Consider the following 26705-nt stretch of genomic DNA (forward strand, 5'->3'; position numbering starts at 1 on the left):
ATTAGATAATTAGTGTAATACACTAGGTGAATATATTACTGCAAGGTTAAACTGCAAGAAAGAACAATTGGTGTTCGTGATCATTTGTGTTAATACTTCTGTTAGGCTAGTCTAGTCATTTGCTTATTGCTTATTAACATGAAAGTCTGCTGTTTATTGGGCAATTTTAAAGAAAGAAATCTAGTTGTATTATTTAACTTAATCCATGACTCCTGAATTTCAATACAGAGCAGGCTTAGTTAACAATATCTTGTCTTACAATCAACTCATACCATTTTGATTAAACCAACATGAACATCCTTAACCACAGAAATGCAAACACTCAGATTCACAGATTTTCTGATTGTTGTTCTTTGTCAAAGATAGTAGCTGCTATTTGCTTAGAAGAAGACCATATTTAGATTTGCTCAGTTGCTGTGATTAGAAACATTCTATGGTTATAAATATTGGGAAGATACGTGAAAACACTTCGTCTAGACAGAATGAAGAACATTGGGACTCTCAGAGTGCTAAAAATTATTTTTTCAGTCATTTTTGTGCAATAAAGATAAACAACCACTTGATTTGTTGAGTCTCACTCAGCCTTGAAATGGATGAACTTTTTAAAAGGCCTGTGGTAATATTATTGATTGACTAACTCAGGAAACTCTTTCAACCCTCTTCTCTCTGCTACCTCATGCAATACAGGCTGGGAAGCAACATACTGACTTTCCCAGTATCCCTTGCACCTACGATTGGCTTTGTGATCTGGTTCTCATTGATGACATGTAATGTGAAGTCTATGGTGGGGGGGATTCTGAAGGAGTTGTTACTTTTCCTTATACTTTTTGTCCTGATGTAGCTGGGATGCCTAGAGAGGTGGGAATCAATTTGCAACCAGAAGTGACAGGTAAGAGGACCAAAACACAGGGCTTTGAATAGCAACTGTTGAGCAGCTGCTCGTCAGTTTGTTCGCCTTCCTCCAGACTTTTAATTATATAAGGTGATTCAATGACTTCATTATTTAAGTCATAGCTACTCAGCTTTGTTCTTGTTGTTATTTGCTGCCAATAGCACCTTGCTCAGATAGACCCCCACCAGTTTGAGGAGATGAGTCTACAATTATGTGAAGACCAAGTCAGTTCTCTGTTGGAAACAGAATCCAAATTTACTTCCATGAGAGTAATCTAAACAAGCACTTTCCAGCACAACTTTGTGTGATGAGGGACATGTTCATATAGGTCATATAGAATATGTGGCCACTGAGTACCTGAAATGTGGCTAGTGCAATTGAGGAACTAAATTTTTAATTTTATGTAGTTTTAATGAATTTAAATTGAAACTGAAATAACTACATGTGACTACTGGCTATCACATCAAACAGTACAGATCTAAAGAATCACTAGTCTATAAAAAACACATGGATTACTATAGCTCTTTGTTATTGTACAAGCCCAAGAGTACCTCATTATGGAAAAATGATGACTTGGTGGGGCTTTGCATAGTGCCATGTTTGAAGGTTGTTGAACAATGTTTAACTTGCACATTAGCTAACTACACAGAACTGACACTAATTTAAGCATTTTACATTGACAACTGTACTAAAGGATGTCTTTCTGGAATAATAATCTCATTCAGACTCCATTCATTCAGCTGTTTGTTAAGACTTCTGTATTCCCAATTACAACAGAAAAGAATAATAATGGTGTGCCAGTCTCACTAAGCTGTGGGGGCACGATAACTCTCTGAGAGAAACTGTAAATTACAGTTGGGAGAAGACAGCTGGGTAAGCTAGAAAACCAGCCGCAGAACATACCAACATGTCACTAAGAGTCGTAAGATGCTGAGAGTTCGCAGCTAAAGGTACTCGAGGGAAAGGGCAAGAGCAGTGAATACTGATTATACCAGAAACCAGAAATCTGTGGGGCTGTTAGGCCCTAGAGGATGGTATTTGGTACTGTTTACTAACCCAAATGTGATTTGAAAAAAATGATTCTCTTATTCCTTGATGTTTTGTGTAAAACTAAATAATCAGGGCTTCCTTGGTGGTGCAGTGGTTATGCAGGGGACACGGGTTCAAGCCCTGATCTAGGAAGATCCCACATGCTGCGGAGCAACTGAGCCCATGCACCACAACTACTGAGCCTGCGCTCTAGAGCCTGCGAGCCACAGCTATGGAGCCCACATGCCACAGCTACTGAAGCCCATGTGCCTAGAGCCCATGCTCCACAACAAGAGAAGCTACCGCAATAAGAAGGCCGTGCACTGCAATAGAGTCGCCCCCACTCTCCGCAGCTACAGAAAGCCTGCGCAGCAACAAAGATCCAATGCAGCTAATAAATAAAAAATAAATTAAAAAAAAAAAACAAAGTAAATAATCAGCATGCTTACATTCACAGCTATTTTTAGAGCCCAAAGAACAACTAATTTTGCAAGTGTCTAAGGTGGCCCAGAGCTGTTAAAGTTATCACATCTTCTATCTCATGACAAGGATCAGGGTGGCAGACAGCTACTCTATTACCAGTTACCTCCTGGCTGCTGGAAACACCTCAGCAAAATCCCTTTGTGTTAGAAACCTGAGTTCCTGCAACATAGGCTCATGCAAAATTTTAGGACAGAGCTGATAAACCAAAGGTATCTCTAAGAAAGGACTACCTATAATCAGGGTTATAACAGAAATAATAAAGAAAATGAGGGAGAGATTTTGTTAAGCTGTATATATTTAATCTGTTTAGTTCTATGTGTAAAACATATCCAATTTCAAAAATATTCAATATAAGAAAACTACCACTCCACACTTCTAACCAAGAGTAGTGCTTCCTGAGACAATTACAGAAACTGGATCAATTCAAAGCTGATTTTCTCCTCAGAGAGAAATTATTTACACTCGGTATCATTTTCATTTTATATTGACAAGGACTCACTTAGTTTGCACTGTGTTCCTTTGCAAACACCTATGTTTTCTTCATAGGCTCTGTTCTGACCCACTTATTTTATGGCAGCTTCTGATGCCTAAGAAGATAAGGTAATCACGCGCGAAAAGGTAAGAGCCAGTCCTGGGAGAGGTGGGCATAAGACATGACCTTTAGGAACACACCGTGTCTGAAATAAAGTGGCATGCAGAAAACATCTCAGTGGAAGACGTATGAAGACAAGAATTTTTACCTATGGTACGGCTCTGAAATGCAGAATCTGCAACTGTCTCTTCTTCATCCTCTTGCAGGTGTTCATTTGTCTCTTTTATCTGCAGTAACAAGGAAATACTGTGAGTTCCTATGTGTCATAGTAAATTGATTTTGTAATTCTCAGAATATTGGTACATTCTATAACAAACATGTGGGTATGTGTATGTGAGTGTGTGAGTGTATGTGTGTATATACATGTGTATATAGACACACATATTTTCTTTACTCCATTTTCCCCTACTCTATCACTTGGCTCTATTACAAGTTTTAATTACAAGAGAATATAGAAATACAAGCCCAGCTCTGAAAGCAAGGATTTACAGGGTACCTGATTCTACATAAGATTTTCGAGATAACAGCTTTAGTTTTTTTTTTTTTTAACACTTAATAGAGTCAGTAACACAAAGCTGTTAGGAAAAATTAAAGTCTAAGGAAACATAATCCTTCCAGGGACAGTGACTCCACCACAAGTTATTTTAATGAGAATAAAGAAATACACTTAGATCGCTTGACCTTTTCCTAGAGTAGAGCTCTCTAAGAAAATTTATTTTGTTGTTGTTGTTGTTCTTTCCAGGATGAAATGTGAGCTGACTATGAGGTGTGCTCAGTGAACTAGAGTGGGGACACATTTATCTAGGTTTTTTCAATTCAAAAACATCCTCCTTACATTTCAGCTGGGATATCCAGAGGCTAAAGGCTGGAGTACCAAATGGGACTTGAGCAAGAATCTAGTAAAGTCACAGGATTTTATGAATGAGAATTCTGAGATCCAGCAATTTTCTGTAAACATACTGTAAATGCCAACACTGGGACTAAAACCCAGGCCCTCTACTTTCCAATCTAGTAGCAGTAGTAATAATATCATCAACAATATCCATAATAATAAAAACAACCAGTGCTTAACTACTATGTTACAGGAGCTGCTTAAGCTCCTCACACCTATGCTCTCATAACCCTCTCAATGCTAGGAGGTAAGTGCTTTTGCTAGCTCCATTTTGGAGATAAGGGCCCTGAAGAAACAGACAAGATAAACAATTGCCACGTAGTAGAACCAGGATTCAAACACAGCAAATCTGGCTTCAGGTTTGTGTCCATTTGGGGGAACTTTGTTACATATTCTCAAATTTCCACTGGACTATGCCAGGGTAGACTTGGCCGCAAGGTCAAGACAGCTTGTGGTCCTTTGTAGAATGACCCTCAGTAGCTCTTTGAAAATACATCCCAGCCAGTCATCTGGGCATCCAACGATAATAATGTGAACTGTGCAATGAACGCAGTGGGGGTACGTTAGAGGTTGTCAGTGGATTTGCTTGGGGGCTTGAGTTGAATGCCAAGAAACCATAATTTTATACTTACAATATAGAAAGTCATACGCTTGTAAACTGACCTTGAGCTAGACTTAGATTTCTACTTTTTTACCTATTTTTCATAATTAATGGCGTAAGACCGATTATTTACATTTCATGACTATGGTTCCAATAACAGAATGTAATTGGTGCTTAATCCATATATACGGATAGCCAGAAGATGGCACACTAAAGGGAGTACGTCAATGACTCTGAATCCTCACAAGGAGAGAGTGTTAAGGGCTGAATATCCGGAGGCCATGTTTCATCACTTTCTTCCCCCATCAGCTGTCTGCTGTTAGCACTGCCTCGTTTGTTAGCACCTCCAAAGGAAGGTAGAGAATGGGGGAAGAAGAGCTACAACAACCAGCTCTGTTTCTAGCATTTATGGGTGGCGGAGGAGAACATCTCCGTGAGCATCACCAAGACTAACGTGTTACTTATTTGCCTTCCAACGTTCACCTAGCTCAGTGACCTCTTTGTGACAAGGCTACCAAGAAACCCCAAACGAAGGAGACCCAAACACCTTAATTTCCATCAAGAATCCAACAGGAACTTTCTACCCTCATTTATAGAAACATCAAGAAAATCTATCTATATTTTCAGCCTGTTCCAACACTTATGACAGGATGCTCCATATTTTCCCACATTTGTTATGTAAAAGTCTTTCCTTTGGGTTTTTCTAAATCAACCAATTTTAAACTTGAAGGGGTGCCATGTTAACCTGCTGGAAAGTGGGTGAATCATCTCCATCAGCCCATGAAATTCTGAACAAAAGAATCCAATGATTACAACGAGGTTCTCATCTTGGAGATAAAGGAGGAGAGGCTTAGAGAGGGTTAGTGATCTGTTCAAGGTTATAAAAGGATTTCAGTCTTAGAGTCGGCACTCCTGACCCCTATTCATTGCTGTAATTTAACATTTCAGAGTGTCACAGTCATCCTTTCCAGACCTTCCCAAGAGCTACGGTATCTTTCTTAGTGTCTGGCAATTAGACAGGTAGGCAGTATTACAAATATACATGAACTGTCTTTTTATTTAAGAGAGCAAAAATTTCTCTCTCTGCGTGTGTGTGTGTGTGTGTGTGTAAGCGCCCTGCTTCTCTTCTCTTCCCTACTTGTTCCCTACGCTTTCTGTGTAACTTAACCACCACCTTTGTCCAGATATCATATTTAAGAAGGAAAATAAAAACCATCTTGAGGTCCTACCTGTCAGCTTCTGTGAGAACTTTTCTAGGGCTTTAAGTGTTTAACAGCAAATGCTAAACGTGGCCTCCTGGGTATTTATCAGACGAACCAGGCTTGTAGACAGGCCCCTACTTCTTTCAGCTCCCTTGGGCTAATGACCCAGGAGGAGCAGATGACCCATGAGGGGAAGTTTTGAATTGGAAGGGGATGGATGAAGAATCAACAAAGGAATAGAAAGTGGGGGAGTGCCTTAGAAGGGCATACTTGTCCGCTCTAATTATCCATACAAACAGATTTCAATGCAAAGTGGTGAGTAATTAAAAAAATCCATTTGCCTATGGAAATGAGGGGCATAATTTATTTTGGCAGCAGATTCCCCTCGCTAATTATATTTTTCATAGGCTGAAATTAAAATTAATTTTCACTCTTGATCACACAGTGGCTGGGTGTTGGCGAAAGGTTGTGGTACTTTCCTAGGGGCAAGGGGGCTGCCAGCTCAAGATGAAGAATTTGCCAAAGTGAATTCTTCACGTGGCAGTGCACTTCACAGACAGGAATAGTTACCAAACCAAGAAATCTGGCTCAGTCAACAAATGGTGGTTAGAGTTTAGAATTTCTTTGCTCTACCAGGAACAGATACAAATCAATGTCGGTAACGTCCCATTCGGGAGGAAGTAGCAGGGGACTCACAGGTAGTAAGTGTGGGCTACTTTTGGTTTCAGTTTGCTGTCGGTACTCTGGGCATCTTCTAACCGTGTACCTCCAACTCCTGGCCATATTTTGAGCTTTGCAGTTGTAGTCAAGAGCTGTACTAACTACCAGTCTCTAACAGATAACCATTAAATGTCACTGTACCCATTATATTCTATTAACCTCTCCCATTAGAAAAGGCTGGGAGGAATGAGCTTACAAAGGACACAGGAGGAAAAAGGGAGACAATAATCCACTGCTGACATATACACAGAATTGCAGAATAAAACCCAGTATTTGGGGACACCCTTCATTTGGAATTCTGTGTATAATTCTCTGACATCTTAACATGAACTGTATCCCAAGAAAACAACATTTTGATGTTAAAGCTCACTGAAAGGGAAAAGAACATAATGAACCTCTATGAGACGAGAGAAGTGATCTTTGGAGGGAAAACTCCTGGAAGGCATTACCTTTAGAAAAGTCAGTCATTTAGAAAAATCTGCAGGAAGAAGGCAAAATAGGCAGGCTTTTTATTAGCATCCAAATAGCATTTAGAACAGAACTGTTCAATTAAAGATGTTGAAATTATGAAATTTTGCAGAACTTAATAAGGTGATAATTTGTGTAATTATTGTACTATTGTATGCTACTTCAACACCACCGCACAATTTTAATGGGATTGTATTTGATACTTTCTTAGCATATGTGATTTTTTTCAGACTAGGTGACACTGGGTGAAGAGAATACTCATAATTTAAATTAAAATACCCATATTAAAATGGCCATCTCTTTCCAGGTATATGATCTCGTTAATTCTGTTAACGATTTTTATTTTGTCCAGTGACAGTTAAATAGGAGCTGGGAGCTATTCTTTTGAGATTTCTCATTTCAGAAAATTATCTAAATCCACAGGAAGGAAGGAGTTATGTAGCAAGGAGAGTGCATTTCTTTCTGACTTATTTACTTAATACTGTTGCAATCTTTTCTGGGGATGCCTTTTTCCCCTCTTATAATGATTTTGTATAATTTAAGTAAAAGTACAAAATAACATGTCCCTTGTCTAAATTACACAAAAATTAGAGCTAAGTGGTCTATAAATGATGGCATAAATGGGGACATAAGCCTCTAATTAAGGCTCTGAAAAGAGAAAAAGATTTAATTCAGTAAAGCATTAATGGGGCTTTTATACATACTGTAGAATGCATCTAGCAATCCCGAAATGAATATGCAGTCACCAGTGAACTAAGTGGAGGTGTGCTACATATGTGAATTTGTTATATATGTATGGAAATAATTTTTCTATTATATCACCATAGATTAAAATAATTAAAATGCCCTAGCATCCTCATAACTTCAAATAGTCTTAGTTTGTAAAAGGCAAAGGATGATGGTATGTTATCGTATAAAAATTTTTTTTTTTTTCTTTACCACTCCTTAAGGCATCCAGGATCTTAGTTCCCTAACTAGGGATCTAAACTGCGCCCCCTGCAGTGGAAGCAGGGAGTCTTAACAACTGGCTCTCTAGGGAAGTCTCTGGTATAAGACTTTTGAAGAGTGATTTTATTCAAAAAAAGTATGATACGTAGTGCATTATGTGCAGCTATTCTTTTCACCCAAAATAACTACTATTAGAAGAATTCTTTACAACACACTTTAAAAGAAGCAGATGGCAAATTTACCTTGAGTCCTAGTAGGGGAAAATTCCCTTCAACTCTTGATTTTAAAAGGTTCATGGGTATTCACATCAGTGTGCTATGGTATTAGAATGTATCTTATTTTGCATCTAATTTCCTTTCTATATAGGCTGATAACACATAATGAATAGGTTTTCACTTCCATTCTTTTACTAGTCCCAAGGAGGACTATGGCCAAGGTCCTTTCTGAAATTAGTAATTTTAGTTCAATCCACACTGATGATTATAGAGATGAAAAAAAATTGCATTTTACACTTGAAAAAATGACTAGCTGGTCAACTATCTAGGTTAATAATATTCCTCTATATGGAAAGCTTCCCAGCATTCCTCTTGCAGCTAACTAGAAAATTAGCTTATCCCTATGGCTTATATATATTTGGGGTGGTTAGGGAATCTGTACTTCACAGAGAACAAGAGTGTTTCTTGAAGATATTCTGGAAGGACCAAAGGAAACATTATTACACTGTGAAAGACTGCAAACGAGAGAAGAAAAGCAAGGCAAATTACTTTACCATTAGGAAGTAATAAGAAAGTAAAAATGAAACTGTAAAATCTAAACAGGTTTTTTTTTTTTTTTGGGGTATTTTTGTACAGTGAAGATATACCCCAAGCTGTCAGCACCATATTAAATGGGGCATAGTTAAATTGAGTGCCTCTGATAAGGGGCTCTGTCAGGCTATCAAAGTTTTAGATCAGTTGGATTGAATTTCCGGCATAGTGCACATTTCCACACGTTTCTTCTCTCTCTTTCCTTTCAGTGACACTACAAGGGCAGCCTTAGATACGCTTATAATTTGTGATTTTATAATGCAAGGGACATCTATGTTTTCAAGAAGTGATGATACCACGGAAGCCAAGAGCAACAAGAAGGGAAAAGAAAAAAATAAATAAATAACTTTTGTAAAGAACAGAGTCTGCATATGATTTCAGAGAGTTTGAAAAAAAAAAAAAAAGACCTTATAGTTCTTTAGAGTCAAGAGTGGTTTGAAAAAAAAAAAAAAAAACTCATTTAAGTGTACATTTGTCTCAAAGTGAAACTCTAAGGAAATCTAATCATCAGGAAGAATTAAACTAATAATTAATACCTAATAATGCCAATTATGATTACTTCTAAAATCTCCTCTACTCTTGAACCACTCTGGAAAAAAATGAATAATTGCTTCATGTTTCAGGTTTTCCCTAGGAAAATGGTAGCACATAATATATTTTATAATCTCTTTTATTAGAGTACAAAAATATACGGATATGGTAATTCTGAAAAGAGATTTTTTTTTTGTTTGAGTGCTTTAAAATTTACATAAAGGAACAATGAATATCACCATATCAATGATGCAAGAACATAAAGAATTTAAGGTAATTTTAAAACAAAAATATTATTTGAAACTGGCATATCCTGGGGAAATATAAAAATGCCTTTTATTCATTTTTAAAAGAAAATTACCCCCTGAGTTCTGGACCTCATAATTAAAAAACTAAATGACAGGTAGTCAAGTTCCAAAAAGGATATCTTCAGTCTTAGGTAGGACACCTCCTGTAGGATAAACCAGTATTTACAACTTTAGGAAAAAAGGAAAAATGCTTAAATCAAATCATCAAAATAGCAATGCTCTCCTAAATTGTTTTGAACTTCCATTTTTATATCATTTTTGTTCCTTTTTGCATTGCTGGAAATGATAGAAATAATCATCAAAACAAATTCCCAGCACAAGGGTATAATTTGAAGACGACACCACAGCATCATCTGCCTGCACTCTGATTACATCGTCCTTCTGAAAAGAGCTACAGAAGCAGCATGAGGAGAGGGAGCCCGGCACATTCCAATCTAGCTGCCATCACTCTGATACAGTGTCACCAAGATTTCTCTCTTTTTTCTCTTTGGCTTTAACTTTCTCTTTCCTTCCCCCATAATCTCGTGCCTATATATTTTCATCAGCAAAGGGTACACAAAACCCAACTAGCCCGTCTTGGAACCTAACACTTCATAACCAGGATGGTAAGAGACTTACCAGGGAGCCTTTCGGTATTTCCACATCTGCTTTGGTTTTGATGTTTTTCTTGTGGTTTCCTTGAGTGCTGATAGGGCTGCTGGTGAGACAGGAGCCCTGGGAGCTGCCCTTTAACACACTCCTGCAGGAAACATTATTTGATCCACTTTCGGTCTGTTGAGCTGCTTTCTTATCAACTCTGCAGGTAGAAGTGATTCCTCTGATCAATTACATTGCTCTTCTTCAGTCACCCTACTTTTCCCAGTCCTTTAACATTTCCAGTAACCTCCATGTATCTCTTTGTCTTTAAACCTTTGAGTGATAAGTGTGTCTCACTGGCCTTGGTCAAACCTTCATCTGCTATTCCAGTAGTATGTCAATTTAGATTTGATAATGCAATAATTTATTTTTATTTTTAAGACTGCTTGTGAGATGGGTGGTGGGGATAAAGTAAAAACCACTGAGGAATGATTGTCGAATATGTTTCTAGCTTAAGATCAGCAGAATATGTAATTATCTCTGGAGAGTTTCAAAGTATAAGTTTGCTTGGTGCACTCAGTGGGATCCGTATTCTTTAAAACGTATGTGTAGTTTTCCTCCATTTCATGCCATGTGGGTACATTCATGATTTCTATTGTAGGCTGCATTTCTATCAACCTTGATAAAACGTACCATTCTTTAATTTCAAAGACCATTGGTTTGGTTAACAAAGTAACATGGACTATATTATCATGTTATTGCTAACTTTTATTTCATTGTTTAAAGTCTGGCTAATGTACAAAAGATTGCTAGGATGCATGTCTGCTTGTATAAAAAACATGCCAGACTGGTATTCAATATGCAGGAAACAACCAACTCTCCTTGCTGGGGGGTGGGGTGGGCATGGGGCTATGCACTGCTGCCCTTTCTGCCAATACACTACCTGTTGAGAAGTTCCGTCATAAAGGTGTCTTTTGTTGAACATGGAACAGGGCTGGGTCTATTTCTCGATTCAAACTTCACTTGGTCATAAATGTCTGGCGGTGCTTTCAGGTTCTCTCTGTTTTGTAAACCACTGTCTGGACCATCTGCCAACTCGATGTCCCCGTTAAGTTCATTTTCCATCTCGCATTGTACCTCAGGCTTCTTTTTCTCTTTTTTTCTCTCTGATTTTAGCTGTTTGTTTCCAAACCCCAAACCTTTTGCATCTTTCTTTTCCGCTTTGGTTTTGGAGACATCCATCTTCCTGCTACTGAGAGCCGGCAGTCTGCTCCTCCGAAAACCGAACCAGCTGGCAAAAGAAGGCCCGGGCTTCGGCTTCACGTCCACAGAGGTGGACTTTGTTTGCACTTGGCCCTTTTCCACATTTTCCTGAATGCACAACATGACCTTTTCTTCGATTGTGGGTGAGAGGGGGGCTTCTGGGCTCACAACACCGGTTCTGGTTGTCGTCGTGTCTGGATACCTTCCAGAAGTTTCTGGCTTGGAGGTCCTGCTTGTTTCAAAATTTCTGGGATGCCGTGTCCTCCCTGGACTCTGTGGGGCTCCTGGGCTGTCTGTCGGGGTGAGTGAGCATCTGCAGTGGTCGCTGCCTGGTTCCTTGGGTCCAGTCACCGTGGGGTCTTCTCCTTGGGCACAGGACTGCTGCTCTTCTGTTCCAGGTGGGGTGAGGGGCCCTTCAAATTTGGGAAGGATCCTCAAAGGCAGCTTGCTTGGGCTCCCGTGCTGGCTGCTGGGGCTGCCTGTGCTCCCCAGGGAGCCCTGCCTGGAGGAGGGATGCCCTGGGGGCCTCCCAGCACTGGGGAGACCGTCAGACGTGCGGGCAGACGCGCTCTTGCCGGGAGAGCCTTCTGTGGAGGAGCTCTGGCGGGTGAGGGAATTGCCTCTCTCAGCAGTGTTGGTAATAATCTGAGTCCGGATTTTGCCTGGCCCTTCCATGGGGGGCGTGGGGGGCTTGTCCCCCGAGGGAACGCTGAAACTCTGGCTGCGGGCTTTGGCTCCATTCATGCCTAGAGCTGGTTTTAGGTGTGGTTTGCTGGAGGACACGGATCTCTTCACAGACCTGTTTTCTACCCCATCATTTTTATCAGCCCCAGGCATGCTATCTTCCAATGACTCTGGCACTGCTGTTTCCAGGGGAAGCCCTTCGGCCAAACTCTCTTGTGTTTGTAAACCCAGTGGAGACACATTTCTTTCACCTCCTGTGGTCTCAAGGCTGCTTAGATTCCTAGAGCCCCCTGGCTTATCCTTGTTTACAGCCACGTAGCTTTTGGAAGCTTCGTTTAGACTGTCTTTTTCGTGTTTCCCTGGCACTGTGGAACTTTTCCTGAGCAACTGGGGAGACTTCATGAAAACTTTGAGCCCAACTGGGAGGCGAGTTTTCAGTCCTCTCTCGTGAGGGTTTTGACAACCATGTGGGGTGTTATGGCTTTTGGAGGATGCTGAGGATGAGGGACTGTTAACCTGAGATGATGGTGACTCATTTACCCCTAAGAAGGAAGGCTTGGGGCATGTGGAGACACTGTCATTCAACTGTCCTTTTCTTCCTGGAGATATGCCTGTGGAGGACGGTATTTCCAGTGGCTCATGGGTGGAAGGACAACCCTTGGGAGTCCGTAACCATGTGTCCGTTTGCGTGGTCCCAAGTGTTTGGTGAGGCGGGGTTTTGGGGACATTCCTCTTTGGAGAGACCTTTGGGGGCCCTGGGGCCATCCCAGCAAATGAGCTGGAGGGGCTGTGAGCAGAGCATCTGGTTTGGATCACTGTTTCTGTGGCGGGTGGAGGGGGAGTGAAGACCGGCTTTTTGAAGGCCACAGAAGGTTTCTTCCCCTGCACTTCTGTCACGGTCTGATTAAAATAAATAATGGGAACACAGGATCCTTTCAGAGGGGAGGATTTAAATACCGTCCTTGCTGTCTCACGGGAGACCCTGGTTTCAGGCTTGGCTGATGCAGTTGGCGGCAAACAGTCGTAACTGGGCCTGGAGAGTAGGGAGACCGACCTCCCTGGAGCAGATGGCGGGGAGGGCGATTTCACCTCAGCTTCTGGCCCCGGGTCACAGTGTTTATCCCTCGTGGGGGGCTCCCCATCGTCACGTGGCTCAGTGGGGGGCCTTGCCAGCAACGGTGATGCTGGCAGCTGACTCTTGGAGCACTGGACCCAATCCCTTCTGCTGGACATTCTGGAGCCGTGAGGAAGCTGGCTGGGGTGTTTTGGAATGTGTGAATCTGGCTGTAAAGCAAAGAGGGGCTCTGGGCCCTCAGGCTTTTTGAGCCGTGAGAGTTTCCCTGGAGCTGGTGATTTCTCCAGCGTCACTGGACCAGTTAATGGGACCATGAGGGAGGCTTCAGGCTCCGTTATTTTTGATTTCTGAGGTGAAGACTTGCCCCTGGTAGGAATTTTTGTCAGACTCTTCTGATAGAGGCCCGTGGCCACAGAGGACCTGGAGTGACTCTGGCAGGATGCAGCGTGCGTTGGTTTGGCCAGCCTTTGGCGCGGAGCGTTTTGCGTCACTGTCCCGGGGTGGGAAGCGTCAGCAGGCGCCACGGCGACATCACGCACCGCTTCTTTTGGAATGTGTCTCTCAGTCTCCTCTTCCGATCTCTTTAGGAAAGGGTCGTCTCTAGCAGCAGCCCCTGGCTGGAAATGAGCAATTCCCTGAGGTGAAAGGTCAGTGTGTTCTGTCTGGGGCCCAGCAGGGGCCTGACGGATGGAAATCTCCTTTCTGGTAACAGTGACAAGGCCAGTCTGGTGAGAGCTGAACTCAATGGGCTCACCATCCTCGGCATCAAATATTACAGTTATACATTCTTCTGAGGAAGTCCGTTTTACAACCCTTTGCTGCTTAATGAAACTAAACGTCTTTGGCCTGCTCTCGAAGTGGACGGGCACTTGTTTTTCCTCCTCCTCAGGAGACCCACCTTGAGATCTTCCAGATCCCATGAGGATGTCCAGGTTCTCCGTGGACTTGTCGGTGTCTGCAGTCAAAGATACGTCTGAAGGGCTTTTCTCATCACTGCTCTCTATGTGCAGCTCATCCAGGGTTTCAGTGTCATCGGTATCTGAGAGCTGGAGACTGAGAGCCAGGTGGCCGGGGCTGTGCAGGTCCCTCTCTCTCTGTCCCTGAGGCCCCTGCACACTTGGGCACAGTTTCCGCTCCAAGGGACAGTTGCTGGCACAACGGGTCAGCTTCTCAGGCTTTTCCCTGGGGTAGACCGAGGAAGAGATTTCTGAACAGTGTTTGCCATTCAGCTCCCAGCCGAAGAGACTGTCAGAAACGCTGTGGGTTAATTTACAACCGTGCAGCCTGCAGCCCTGGTTGGGAACTTCTGGGAGCGAGGCTAAGGAGGAAGGGTCCTCCTCGGCATCGTCGTGAGAATCTGTGTCATAAACAAATGCCTTGTGGCGCTCCTTGCAGGGGCTCCCCATGTCTGTGGGTTTGCAGGGGGGATATTCCTTGAGGCTACTGCTTTTAATTCCTGGAGAATAGATTCCTTCATTGGAGTTCATGCAATCTTTATAACCCCATTTGGTTATCACTGATGGCGGTTCAAGTAACACTTTTCGCTTCTGGAGCCTTCTTAGTCCTTCCAAAATGTGGCTTTCCTTGATGCGAGTCGGAGGTAGTTCATCTGTAGGACTAGCAAAGCCACTCGGGAGCGAAGAGTCAACACTTAACCTTTTGTCCCAATTTTGTGATGACTGCTAGGAAAGAAAAGGAGATATTAGAAATGATGAACTCCTGTGGATCACCAATTTATAAAAGAAAAATGTCCTCATTAAACTTAGTTCGTTCTAGTGGTTGATAAATATTCACATATAAATGCATTTATTCATTAATTAACACAAACTAATTCATTAACTATGCAGTGAATCTCTACTTTTGCCAGGTCCTGAGCTAAGCAGTATATGGTACAACTAAGTAGAAGATAAGGACCCTGCCTTCAAGGAGCTTGCAACTCAAGTAACCATAAGTCAAGGAAGCAAATGAGACATACAGAGGTAGTAGGTACTCCAGAATTTCAGAGGAGGGAGACCACATACATTTTTGGAAAAACCACAAAAAGCATACAAGGAAAGTTCTCTTTTCTTCTTTTTTAAAATAAACCTAGCCCTAGAAAGATGGACAGATTAACCTTAGTTTAAAAGTAGAGGAAATGATTTCCAGGTAAAAGAAATGGGATGGCAAAGACCTAAACGGGAAAAGTATGCTTAAGGACCACTCAGGGAATGACCGGAAGACAACCCGGCTCACTGTGCAGTGTATATGGGAAGAAAAGAGAGTAAATGGAAAAGTGAGTGGGTCCACGCCTTTATGGTCCCTTCCATTCTGACAACTGAAAGTTAGACTGTCATGTGGCTTCATGAGTTTACTTGATAGGCAGTGAACACCTGTGAAATATTTACACACATACACCAGCTGGGCATTTGCTGTTAGAACCCACAGCAATGATTCACTCACTAACTTTGAAAGGTCAGTTTCCCGTTCTTCCCATTTCTCCAAACGCCAGTGATAGTTTTGGAGAAGTGACCAAGAAATGACATAGAAAAAAACATGGCATTCTACTCAGGCATTCATATTTATCAAATTACTGCTAACAAGAAACAGAATGGCAGAGGAGGAAACGCACGTGGACCGAGCATCTGCTGTGTACCAGCCACTGACCCAGAGCTTTGATTTAATTTTCAGAACACCACCGTGAGGCAGACATTATCAGTCCTATCTTACCAGGCAGGAAACTGAGATTCAGTGAGATCTTTTTTTTTATTTTTTTTTTTATTTTTTTTTAATTTTTTTGGGGGGGGGTACATCAGGTTCAATCATCTGTTTTTATACACATATCCCCGTATTCCCTCCATTCCTTGACTCCCCCTCCTCGAGTCCCCCCCACCCACCCTGCCCCAGTCCTCTAAGGCATCTTCCATCCTCGAGTTGGACTCCCTTTGTTATACAACAACTTCCCACTGACTATTTTACAGTTGGTAGTATATATATGTCTGTGCTACTCTCTCGCTTCGTCTGAGCTTCCCCTTCACCCCCCGCCCCCTCCCATACCTCGAGTTCTCCAGTCCACTCTCTGTATCTGCATCCTTATTCTTGTTACTGAGTTCATCAGTACCATTTTTAGATTCCATATATGTGAGTTAGCATACAATATTTGTCGTTCTCTTTCTGACTTACTTCACTCTGTATGACAGACTCTAGGTCTGTCCACCTCATTACATATAGCTCCATCTCATCCCTTTTTATAGCTGAGTAATATTCCACTGTATATATATGCCACATCTTCGGTATCCATTCATTTGTTGATGGGCATTTAGGTTGCTTCCATGTCCTGGCTATTGTAAATAGTGCTGCAATAAACATTATGGTACAAGTTTCTTTTGGGATTATGGTTTTCTTTGGGTATATGCCCAGGAGTGGGATTACTGGATCATATGGTAGTTCTATTTGTAGTTTTTTAAGGGACCTCCAAATTGTTTTCCATAGTGGCTGTACCAACGTACAGTCCCACCAACAGTGCAGGAGAGTTCCCTTTTCTCCACACCCTCTCCAACATTTGTGGTTTCCAGACTTTGTGATGATGGCCATTCTGATTGGTGTGAGGTGATACCTCATTGCAGCTTTGACTTGCATTTCTCTGATGATGAGTGATGTTGAGCATCTTTTCATGTGTTTGTTGGCCATCTGTATGTCTTCTTTGGAGAAATGTCTATTTAGGTCTTCTGCCCATTTGTGGATTGGTTTATTTGCTTTTTTGGTGCTAAGCTTCATGAGCTGCTTGTATATTTTGGAGGTTAATCCTTTGTCCGTTGTTTCATAGGCAATTATTTTTTCCCATTCTGAGGGTTGCCTTTTAGTCTTGTTTATGGTTTCTTTTGCTGTGCAAAAGCTTTTAAGTTTCATGAGGTCCCATTCGTTTATTCTTGATTTGATTTCCCTGATTCTAGGGGGTGGGTCAAAAAGGATGTTGCTTTGATGGATGTCATTCAGTGAGATCTTTCCTTTGGAGATCACACAGTTAAGGAAGAGCTGGAGCAAAGGTTTGAACTCTGGTTTCCTGGGCCCTTTCTATGACTCATTTCTGAAGTGGCTATGTGGGGATCTGAGCCCAGGCAGTCTGGCTCTAGAGACTGCACTATTAATCTTGATACGATAATGTTGGAATCAAGCTTAGCCTCTATTCTCCCCTCTATATTAGTCAAAGCTGTAACAGACACCATAGGTTATTCCAACACCCGTCTTTTGAATGGAACTTGCAGAGTTTAATCATAAACCAGCACTCAGGGAAATTGCAAGGCCCTGTCCTAATAACTTTTTTTTTTTAAAAGGCTATATAATTAATGATGAAGAATGTCTATGAATGAATCTGGTGGTTTGAGATACGCACTCTGCACCAGTCTTGGCTAAGAGTACAGCTCCTGTTGGCATCTCCACACTAGCCGCCCTGCCGCCCTGGGACTCTGAGTGCTCGTAAGCAGAGGTCAACTTCATGCCATAAACTGACCTTGGAACCTTGGCTTTTTAGTAAGCTGTGAGCATTTGCTCACATCTAACACTTTCTCATAAAAATCACTCTTGCTATCACCAACATGTCTTGTCTATTTTTCCTTATTTGTTATATGTATATTTGGTTTTAGGTCCACTTATATATTGTCTTTGGAAAATTCTCCAGGGGCAGAAGTTGCAGTGGATAGATCCTATTTCAGTGATGCTTCCCTTTCCCCTCTCCTCTTCTGCTGTGTCATTAAAAACTCCTCTGGAAATCAGAAAAAATCCTAGTGAGTCTGGGTATTATAGACTGACTGGTGAGCAGACTGCCACAGCTTGGATTTCTAAGAATTTCCATGATCCTGATGTCATATTCACAATAAAGAAGAGACGCCAGGCAAACGTACCCCATCAGAGACTGGAAAGGGCAGATTTGTTCACGCCATAGAAGATGTGCTCTGTGTCTGCCCACCCACCTCCTTTCTGCCTCCCCAGAGCCTGCCCACCCTGTGGTCTGACTCATCCCAGGGCCCAAGGCTGCAAACTTCCCCGGGCCCAAGTTCAGGGCCCAAGTTCTCAAACCTGTGAGATCAGCCACATTCCTCAATCCGTTATCCACAGAGCGTTATGGCATTTAATAACTTGAGAAAAGTTGGGGACAATCTTAAAACTTGAAAAAAAGCATGAATCTCCTATTGGGGAAGTGGTGGGACGGAGCTGGCATTTCACATTGGCGTCTTCATTCTTTGCAGGGAAAAGTCAGAGAGAGTTGCTCTGGGAAGCAGTGCAGTTGGCTGAAAGACGCTGCTGATAAGGTAGAAGCCTGGGTTTAAAGTCCACAGTTCTTTCCTGTTTCTTGACTAGATAACAGTTTTACACATTCTGTTTGTTTTTAAAGGACATTCTTGGCCTTAATGGAAACAAACCCATCCCAACAACTGGGACTCCTCTAAGCTTTAGGCTGATTCAAGAAGGTCAGTCTAGCAGAATGGCTAAGGTTCTAGAACCAACTGCCCAGCTCCACTTACTAGCTATGATACTTTGGGATAGATGTTTAATTTCTCAGCACCGCTTTACTCCTCTGTGAGATGGGAGAAATAGGAGAACCTACTTAATAAGCTATCATGAGTATTAAATGAGCTGGTACTTATGAAGAGTTGACAATTACTCAGTAATTGGAGTCAGATTCCTCCATGGAGGTCAAGCCGTGCATTTCATGCAGGCTTCTTTTCTGTTTCTACACTAAACAATATTAAAAAAAATACTTACGAACTACCAAAGAGCCATTATTATATTTATCATTATGTAAGTTAATATTATATTCACATTCAAATTGATATTGTACGAGTTTATTATGTAAGTTATTATGTGATTGCCTGGTACATGGTAAGAACTTAAGAAGTTCCTTAAATAATATCAATTTAAAATACCTTCATGGGATTGGGTCTAGTTTGCTGGGCCCCTGAGAATTAGGACTTTTCTCTGGGAGATGTGACAGGCACGCTGGTACTCCACGGCCATTCTGAGATGGGACACGTTAAATTTTCAGATGATGGCTAGCGGAGTGTGTAAGACGTGTATTAAGAAACTTATCTCCCCTCTTTCAGGGAGAATATTGAGGGTTGTTCTAACTGGAAAATTTTCAAGGAAGAAAGAAAAGAAAAGGAAAAAAAAGGCTGAGAGAGAGCGAGCGAGAGAGCAAGAGAGCAAGCGAGCTGTGAATGAAAAGAGCTGAGCAAGGGGCTCTGGGAGCCAGCAATATTCAGAGACAAAGAGAGGGAACATCCCTCCTGACCATCTCCCCAGTCTGTTAAGGGCCAGGTCCCTAGCAGTCATTATTCAGAACTCCGAACAGCTCCTTAGGGGGAACAATTTTGATAAGACCCCAGGCTCCGCACTTTGCACTGTAAGTCTGAGTTCAAGGGAATAAGCTCTAAATTCAAGCTTGAAATCTTTTGCTGAGTTCTTGTTCGGAATATGAAAAACCTCCTCCCTCACCCAAATTTTCTGGCAGTTATGGAATTTCCCTGGTTTCTTATGCTTCTGAAGTCTTAAACCAAATTTATACTGATGATAGAAAACTGATCTCCAAATATTCGGATTCAATGTTTCCATTCTCCCGTACTCTTTGTTTTTCTTTAACATTAGGAAACTGCAAAAACAGCTATTCCAGACTCTTGGCTTATACCAGTGTGGAAAGATGTTTATTCAGATCATGAAGGAATCTTCAGTCGTGTGAGCCCACTCTGCAGATGGGAATCACTCCAGCCATAGGAGTTATTTAAAGAACTGGTAAAGGAACTCCTGGCATCTAAGTAACGGCATGCTCGACTTTCACTGAAGCCAAAGTGCCTGTTATCTACCATGGAATTCTCTCCCTCTACTGTGCCACCCTCCAATTTACAGCCAATTAGTGTTTTATGAGGCTATTACATTGATTAGAGGTCAATACATGCTATTTTTGAGCAGTAAATTTCTACAAAGCTAGCGATACTTCCAAAACTTTTGGCCATTAATTCTGAGTGAATGCACTGCCCTCCCTATTCTCTAGAAGGAAACCTTCTCTTTGAGTTCTCATGGGATGCTCGGTCTGGAATGACCTGGCACATGGCCTCGCTCACTCTCGTTTGCAATGGACATTAACAAGTCTCTCTGAGCATCACAGCGATAGAGAATGTCTATAAAACTAATTGAAAATGTCTGAGTCAGTCTGAAGCGTGGTCAGTTCCATTAGGCCAGGGCTCCAGTTCCAACTCGATCTAAATCTGTGAACTCGGTGGGCTCCACCAAAGCACAGAAGGGAAATGTCTTTCTCTCCCAAACTCCCTCCCAGGATGGCCTCATCATTTGAGGTCAAATCATCATTCCACTCCTCACTGGTTGTGTGACTTCTGGCAAGGAACTTAACCTTCTGGAGCCAATTTCCTCTTCTACGTAATGGGGAGAATCATATTTCCCTCCTTGGTTTTGTGAGGCGTAAATGAACAAGAACTCAGCAAACGGTTGTTTCCTTCTTTGCCTCCCTCCCGCCTTCTGCCTTCCTACAAGATGAGCCTTCTTTCCTGGTTCTCTCTAATGCTGCAGTACCCTGAAAGGAGCCTTACCGCTTTCTTGAGGTTCTTCCCATCATGCCACGTGTGGGAGGAGCCACTGGAGTACTCACTGCAGGTGCTCGAGAGAGACAGCTCGCTGCTGCTACAGCTGCTTCGAGGACAGAGATGACCATGGATGGCCACCCCCGTGCCAGGGCGTTTCAAAGCAGGGGTTCCTGATTTTGCGTTCAGCTGGCATTCCTAAAAAAAAAAGCAGGACAGCTCTGAGCTAGGACTTTGCTTAGGGGTAGAAGAATTGCCAACTCAACATCATAATGAGGTAGGAGAGAATGCAGCACTGTGGTTAGAAACACAGACTTTGGGATGTTTCAAATCTTGGCTCTGCCTCTGACCAACATGCTCAGGGAAATTATTCAACCTCTTAGAGTTACATTTTCTTTTTAAAAAGTGAATAATAATAACACTGCCTACCATTTAGGGTCACTGCAAGGACCAACTGAGGTACTAGATGAGAGGCATACAGCACAGGACCTGGCCTAAGCAGGTGCTCAATTATTATAAGCTGCCATCACCATTAGGCAGAAATATGACACAGTAGTTTTCCATTGTATCCAGTCATACTGGTTAAAGAATCAGATCAATATCAAGACTTGACTCTAATGCTACAAAAGGAAGAAGACAGAGCAGCATCTTTGGCTTAAGGGTTCAAGAGCATGAGCCCTGGACTGGAAGTCTAGCGACCTACATCTCAGGCTACACACGGCACCAGATATGAGATATTGAGCAAAGAAAGCGTTTAACTTCCAGGGATCTTAATGTCTTCTGCTGTAAGGTGGGACAGTTCTACCACTCCTATGGTCCCTACGGCTCTGATAACATCATATAAGTCTGGGATCAGATGCTCAGGAAGCCATGTGCTGTAGTGGAGCACCAAACCCAGCAATCGTGAGGCTGTGTTGTAAAGGTTCTAGGACTTTTCATATCAGTTGGCTCTTCAAATAGTAAAGATTCTCACTTCAAACAGATCTGGGTCCTGCACAGAAGGATCCAAGAAGTTAGAATTCTAGTGGGTCTGCATAAGGCACAGGTGACAAAGCTGTAAACATCCCAGCACACCCTGACAGTCACATTATGGGCCCTTAATGTAACAGAGGAAGCTCCACTAACTGGACAGGCTAAATTAATTTAGCATCCTGATCACGAGAATGGAATCTCTCCATTACAGTCCCATCCCTGCCCCCTATCTAGAAAAGCTTTGTCTCAGAAACTCATTGATGGGAAACCATCTGTCATTGTGTCACTGGCAGAATGGCAAAGCCTCTTACTTATGCAATTTATTGACACTTTATGGGTGCCTTTAGTACCTGAGTACTTATCACTGTTCTCCAAATGCAATTCCAACTGGCGATGACTGAACACCAGCTTGGGGAAGGAAGGTAATGCTGTGCTGGGAGCACTCATGGTCACTAGGAAACCCCTGGATCGGTACAGAAGGCATGCTTAATCTGCTCTCTAATCAATATCCATAATGCTTAATAATGTTAGATTTTTCAATAGCAGGCACCTGCCTTGCTATCGATACTTCATTTTAGCTGCATAATAATCTCTTTAAGTGATTTGAAAATGCCAAGGAATTTTACTACTCTATTTCCGTCCCCTGAAATGTGGCTTTAAGTATCATTGAAAGGAGAAAGTTGTCTTAAAATCCAGCTTTCAGCAATATCTACTGATTTATGACCTTGTTTGTTGTCGGATGTAACTTAGTTAAGGGGAGTTCCTATCTGTATCTCAAGAGCGGCCCTCCGCCAGTGGTCCCAGAGCACAGGAGCACAAGGCCACTAGCATTCAGCCACTGCACACATATGGAACACACCCTAAACAGACTTGCAGAAATATCGCATCACTCTCCACTTCTACTTGCGTGCTTTCTGTCCCCTTCTCTGATATTTTGTTGCTTCAGTCAGCAGGGTGGTGGTTTTTACTTAGGACTCCCTCTGCTCTGGCAGTTGTGTCTGTTATCCAGAGAGAGATTGCGTCCATGTCCTTTGAGGTCATCAGTTCTAAACTTCTCCCATGGCCTTTCTCAAGCTCTGCACAGGTGTCCGTCACTGTTTCATTCTACCTTTCCCCAAGGTACTGAAGTTTACATGTGATTTCCTCCTGTCCTTCCCACCTATACCTTCCCATCTCACCTATCACAATTAAATCTATTTTTACAACTCAATTCAATTCCTAGGCCTCTCCTAACAAATAAGCTTCCTTGCCCAGTTGTCACCCATGTATGCCCCTCCATACAGATGTTGCATTAAGATAATAAGAAACTAGAACTCAGAAGATGAGCTGGAGGAGGAAGGCACTGCTGCCTCTCCCATGACCTTGAACTTGAGATGCCTGGATGTGATGAAGGATACTGTGGGGAGGTGGGGAAGAACCATCAATGTCATGTGGAGGCAGGCAGGGTTGGGGTAGCTGTGCAGAGAAATGTTCTCTAAGCCAGGCTTTTCATACTTTAACACACACATGAGTCATCTCAGATCTTGTTAAATACAGATTTTGATACAGTAATTCCAAGGTGGGGTCTGAGATGCAGTATTTTAAGAAACTCCCAGGTGCTTTGATGCTGCTGGTCCAGGGCCTGTGCTTTGAGTAGGAGGAGCTATGAGGGAGGGTTACCTCTCATGTGGATTACTTGGTACCAAGTTGTATCACAATGTGACCTGGGCTGTGCTGAGCAGGATGAAAGGAATGGTCTGAGCCCTCCCTTGGAGCAGTGTACTGGGGAGAAGGTGTGCGTGTGTGTGTGTGTGTGTGTGTGTGTGTGTGTGTGTGTGTGTGTGTGTGTGTGTTGTGATGATGACAGAGTAATTCCTTGCAAAGAAGAGGAAGGGGAGAGTCCTCTCTACTGGGAAATTCTCACCTTTCCCTGACCTTGGACAATCAATGTTGGAGTTTAATGAGGGACCCAGAATCTCTGACATCATGGCTGCAAAGTGAGCTCCTTTTCCCTGATTTCTTCCCTCATCAGCATATGATTATCATGCAGGATTATCTGCTCCAATGAATAACTGTTCTGTGATTAAGTGCTTGAACCCCAAGGCCACTTGTAAGGTTTTAACTCCTGGCACTCTTACTGGCTAACTCTTTGACCTTGAGAAAATTACTCAACCCCTCCATACCTCAGTTTCCTTCTTTCTAACTGGAGATAATGAAAGCACCTACCACACAAGATCAATGTGAACAGTGAACAGCCCTGGCAATTAGGAATAGTATGCTTAGTGACACTTGGCAATTACTAGTAATAATAAAGCTTAGTAACTTTTAGGTTTTACTACTATTACTAAAAATGTTTTTTTAAATATGTATGTTTCCTGGCTCTTCAACAAAATCATACTTTATAGCCTCCCTAAGGGACCCTGAATTACACTTCTTAATATGCCATACAGCTCACATGTATAAGTCTGACGCCTTATACATGTGAGCTGTGATGAGAAATAGCCAGAAGTGGGTGTACTTTGTTTCCAGGGACCATTGATGTGACCTTCTGGAAAGACACACCAGTAGACACTTCTCTCCATTCTCATTCTCCATCTTTGCCATGTTATTCTGTGGCTGTGGCATGATGCCACATATTTAAGAACAGAAGAGGCTAAAGCAGCAGAGATCTCATGATGGCCCCAAACTGTTCGCAGGTACTACGTTATGTACATTTCATATATTATCTCATTCAACCCTCACCACGACTCTCAGAAATAGAAAAGTATTCTTCTCATTTTCCAGATGGGGAAACTGAGGTATTGAGGTGTTAAAATCTTGTCCAAGGTCACCCAGTCAATACAACATTCTGATGTCAGGTCCAGGTCCCAGCCGCTATGATATAGCTCCAAGAAAGGCCCTTGACAATAAGCAGAACTCCTGGACATTTACAGACTGCCAAACATCCTACTGAGAAGAGTTGTAATTAGTAACAGATAATGCTTACTATTGAAATTCTTCTTTGCCAAAAGATGTATGTTAGTTTCCACTGCAACATTATCTTAATTATGCTGATTTAACTGGCAAAGTATACTGTTTACACTATTCAAAGTGTCTTTTTCCCATAGTGTATTTTAGATTACCACTTTGAAGCTTTAATATCCTTACTATGAGAAATGCAATACAAAATCCACAATTTTAGTTAAAAAAAGGAGAGAGACATAGAGAGAGAACGAAGGCAAGAGTTCCCTGGATAAAAGCTGCAGCTTAAAAAATTCCTGCTCTTAAGGCCATATTATAGATTGGATGCCATTAGGGTCTTCATGAATGCTTAAAGTGACAGCATCCCACTGACATTTAATTCCAATGTAACTTCAGAATATTTACTTTTTATATAGGCTCTTCTAGCTACACTTACAAAATTATACAGTAAAATAAAATGCCGATTATCCACAAATGTCCACCTTTCATTGTTTTAAGTCTCACATTTTATTATATATTTATCTGGCTCTTGCGCTTTTCACGTTACTTTTTTTTATGTCAATGAGAGTTAAAAACCACGCTGGTTAAAGTTTTGCCAAATAAGCACAAAGCGAATCCCAGCTAAAGAAAAAAAAAATCACAGCCCATGAATTTTTAAAAGTTCATACATAATATATCATAAAAGTAGGATGAGTAATATGGGACATGGGCTTTAATAAAAAGCTCCTTGACCATTTCTCAGAGACTCTGATATGTAATCAATACCCAAAAAAGGTATCTTGGGGACAAGGCAAGATTTATGATATTTTTGCTGAGGGTGACACTTTCTGCTTACTCCATCAGCTGGGGGACACGACATGGAATTGCAGAGAACATGAGAAAGGAAAGTATTTTTATCTGCCTGACAATGCTTCAAGGATGCGCTTTATGGTTCACTTGTGACATCATATTTGATGGAAGGAAAATAACAACCTGAACAAGTGTTCTGAAGGCGACAGGGAAACTCACGTGCATCTCAGCATCAGTTCGTGAGTGCGTCAGACTCCGGCTTCTTTCCACATCTGAGAGCAAATCCCCGGATGAAAGATCTAGGATGCGTGAGTGAAGTTTCTGGGTAAAAACAGGCAGAAACTTTAAATAGTGCTGATTTGTTTGTTTCAAAATCTTGCCTTCGACAGGTAAATCTCAAAAGAGTTGACATTTCTAGATTATATAACACATATCCTAACTTAAAAAAAGTTTATCCAAGATTGTTAGTGTTCTATATATATACACATGCAAATTACAGCTTATAAACAATAATCACACTTTCACAGTCTGTCAATATGTGCTGGAAAATAAGTAGCAAGGAAAAAGAAATAGCAAGAAAAATGTGAATACCCCAATACACTTATTGGCTAATATGAAAATTAACTTTTGAAATTCGCATTAAAAAACACTCACCATGTTAACCTTATTATGCTGAATAGTGGTTAAAACTTGAGCAAATAATTATAAAAATGACCTTATTTCTAAACAGCATTGATCTTGTGAAACACTAGCCAATAGAATCTAACAACACTTTAAAAGGCTCATACACCATGATCAAGTGGGGTTTATCCCTGGAATGCAAGGATTCTTCAATATACGCAAATCAATCAATGTGATACACCATATTAACAAACTGAAGGATAAAAACCACATGAGCATCTCAATAGATGCAGAAAAAGCTATTGACAAAATTCAACATCCATTTATGATAAAAACTCTCCAGAAGGTGGGCATAGAGGGAACCTACCTCAACATAATAAAGGCCATATATGGCAAACCCACAGCAAAGATCATTCTCAATGGGGAAAAACTGGATGCATTCCCTCTAAGATCAGGAACAAGACAAGGATGTCCACTCTCGCCACTACTTTTCAACATAGTTTTGGAAGTCCTTGCCACAGCAATCAGAGAAGAAAAAGAAATAAAAGGAATCCAAATTGGAAAAGAAGTAGAACTGTCACTGTTCACAGATGACATGATATTATATATAGAAAATCCTAAAGATGCCACCAGAAAACTACTTGAGCTAATCAAGGAATTTGGTCAAGTTGCAGGATACAAAATTAACACACAGAAATCTCTTGCATTTCTATACACTAACAAAGAAAGATCAGAAAGAGAAATTAAG

General features: G+C 41.6%; 1 protein-coding gene across 1 annotated transcript in view; it reads right to left on the reverse strand.

Moving 5' to 3' along the window:
- The window catches only part of NCKAP5 (NCK associated protein 5), a 928785-nt gene that overhangs the window by 101358 nt on the left and 800722 nt on the right, over positions 1-26705 (reverse strand). The window contains exons 11-15 of the mRNA XM_057745121.1: positions 25556-25657; positions 20645-20833; positions 10992-14749; positions 10091-10268; positions 3145-3223 (exon numbers count right to left, since the gene is read on the reverse strand). Of these exons, the coding sequence (XP_057601104.1) occupies positions 3145-3223; positions 10091-10268; positions 10992-14749; positions 20645-20833; positions 25556-25657 (4306 nt within the window). The remainder of the gene's footprint in view (positions 1-3144; positions 3224-10090; positions 10269-10991; positions 14750-20644; positions 20834-25555; positions 25658-26705) is intronic.

The sequence above is a fragment of the Hippopotamus amphibius genome, chromosome 8 (assembly GCF_030028045.1).
Source record: "Hippopotamus amphibius kiboko isolate mHipAmp2 chromosome 8, mHipAmp2.hap2, whole genome shotgun sequence".
In the NCBI taxonomy this organism is placed as follows: Eukaryota; Metazoa; Chordata; class Mammalia; order Artiodactyla; family Hippopotamidae; genus Hippopotamus; species Hippopotamus amphibius.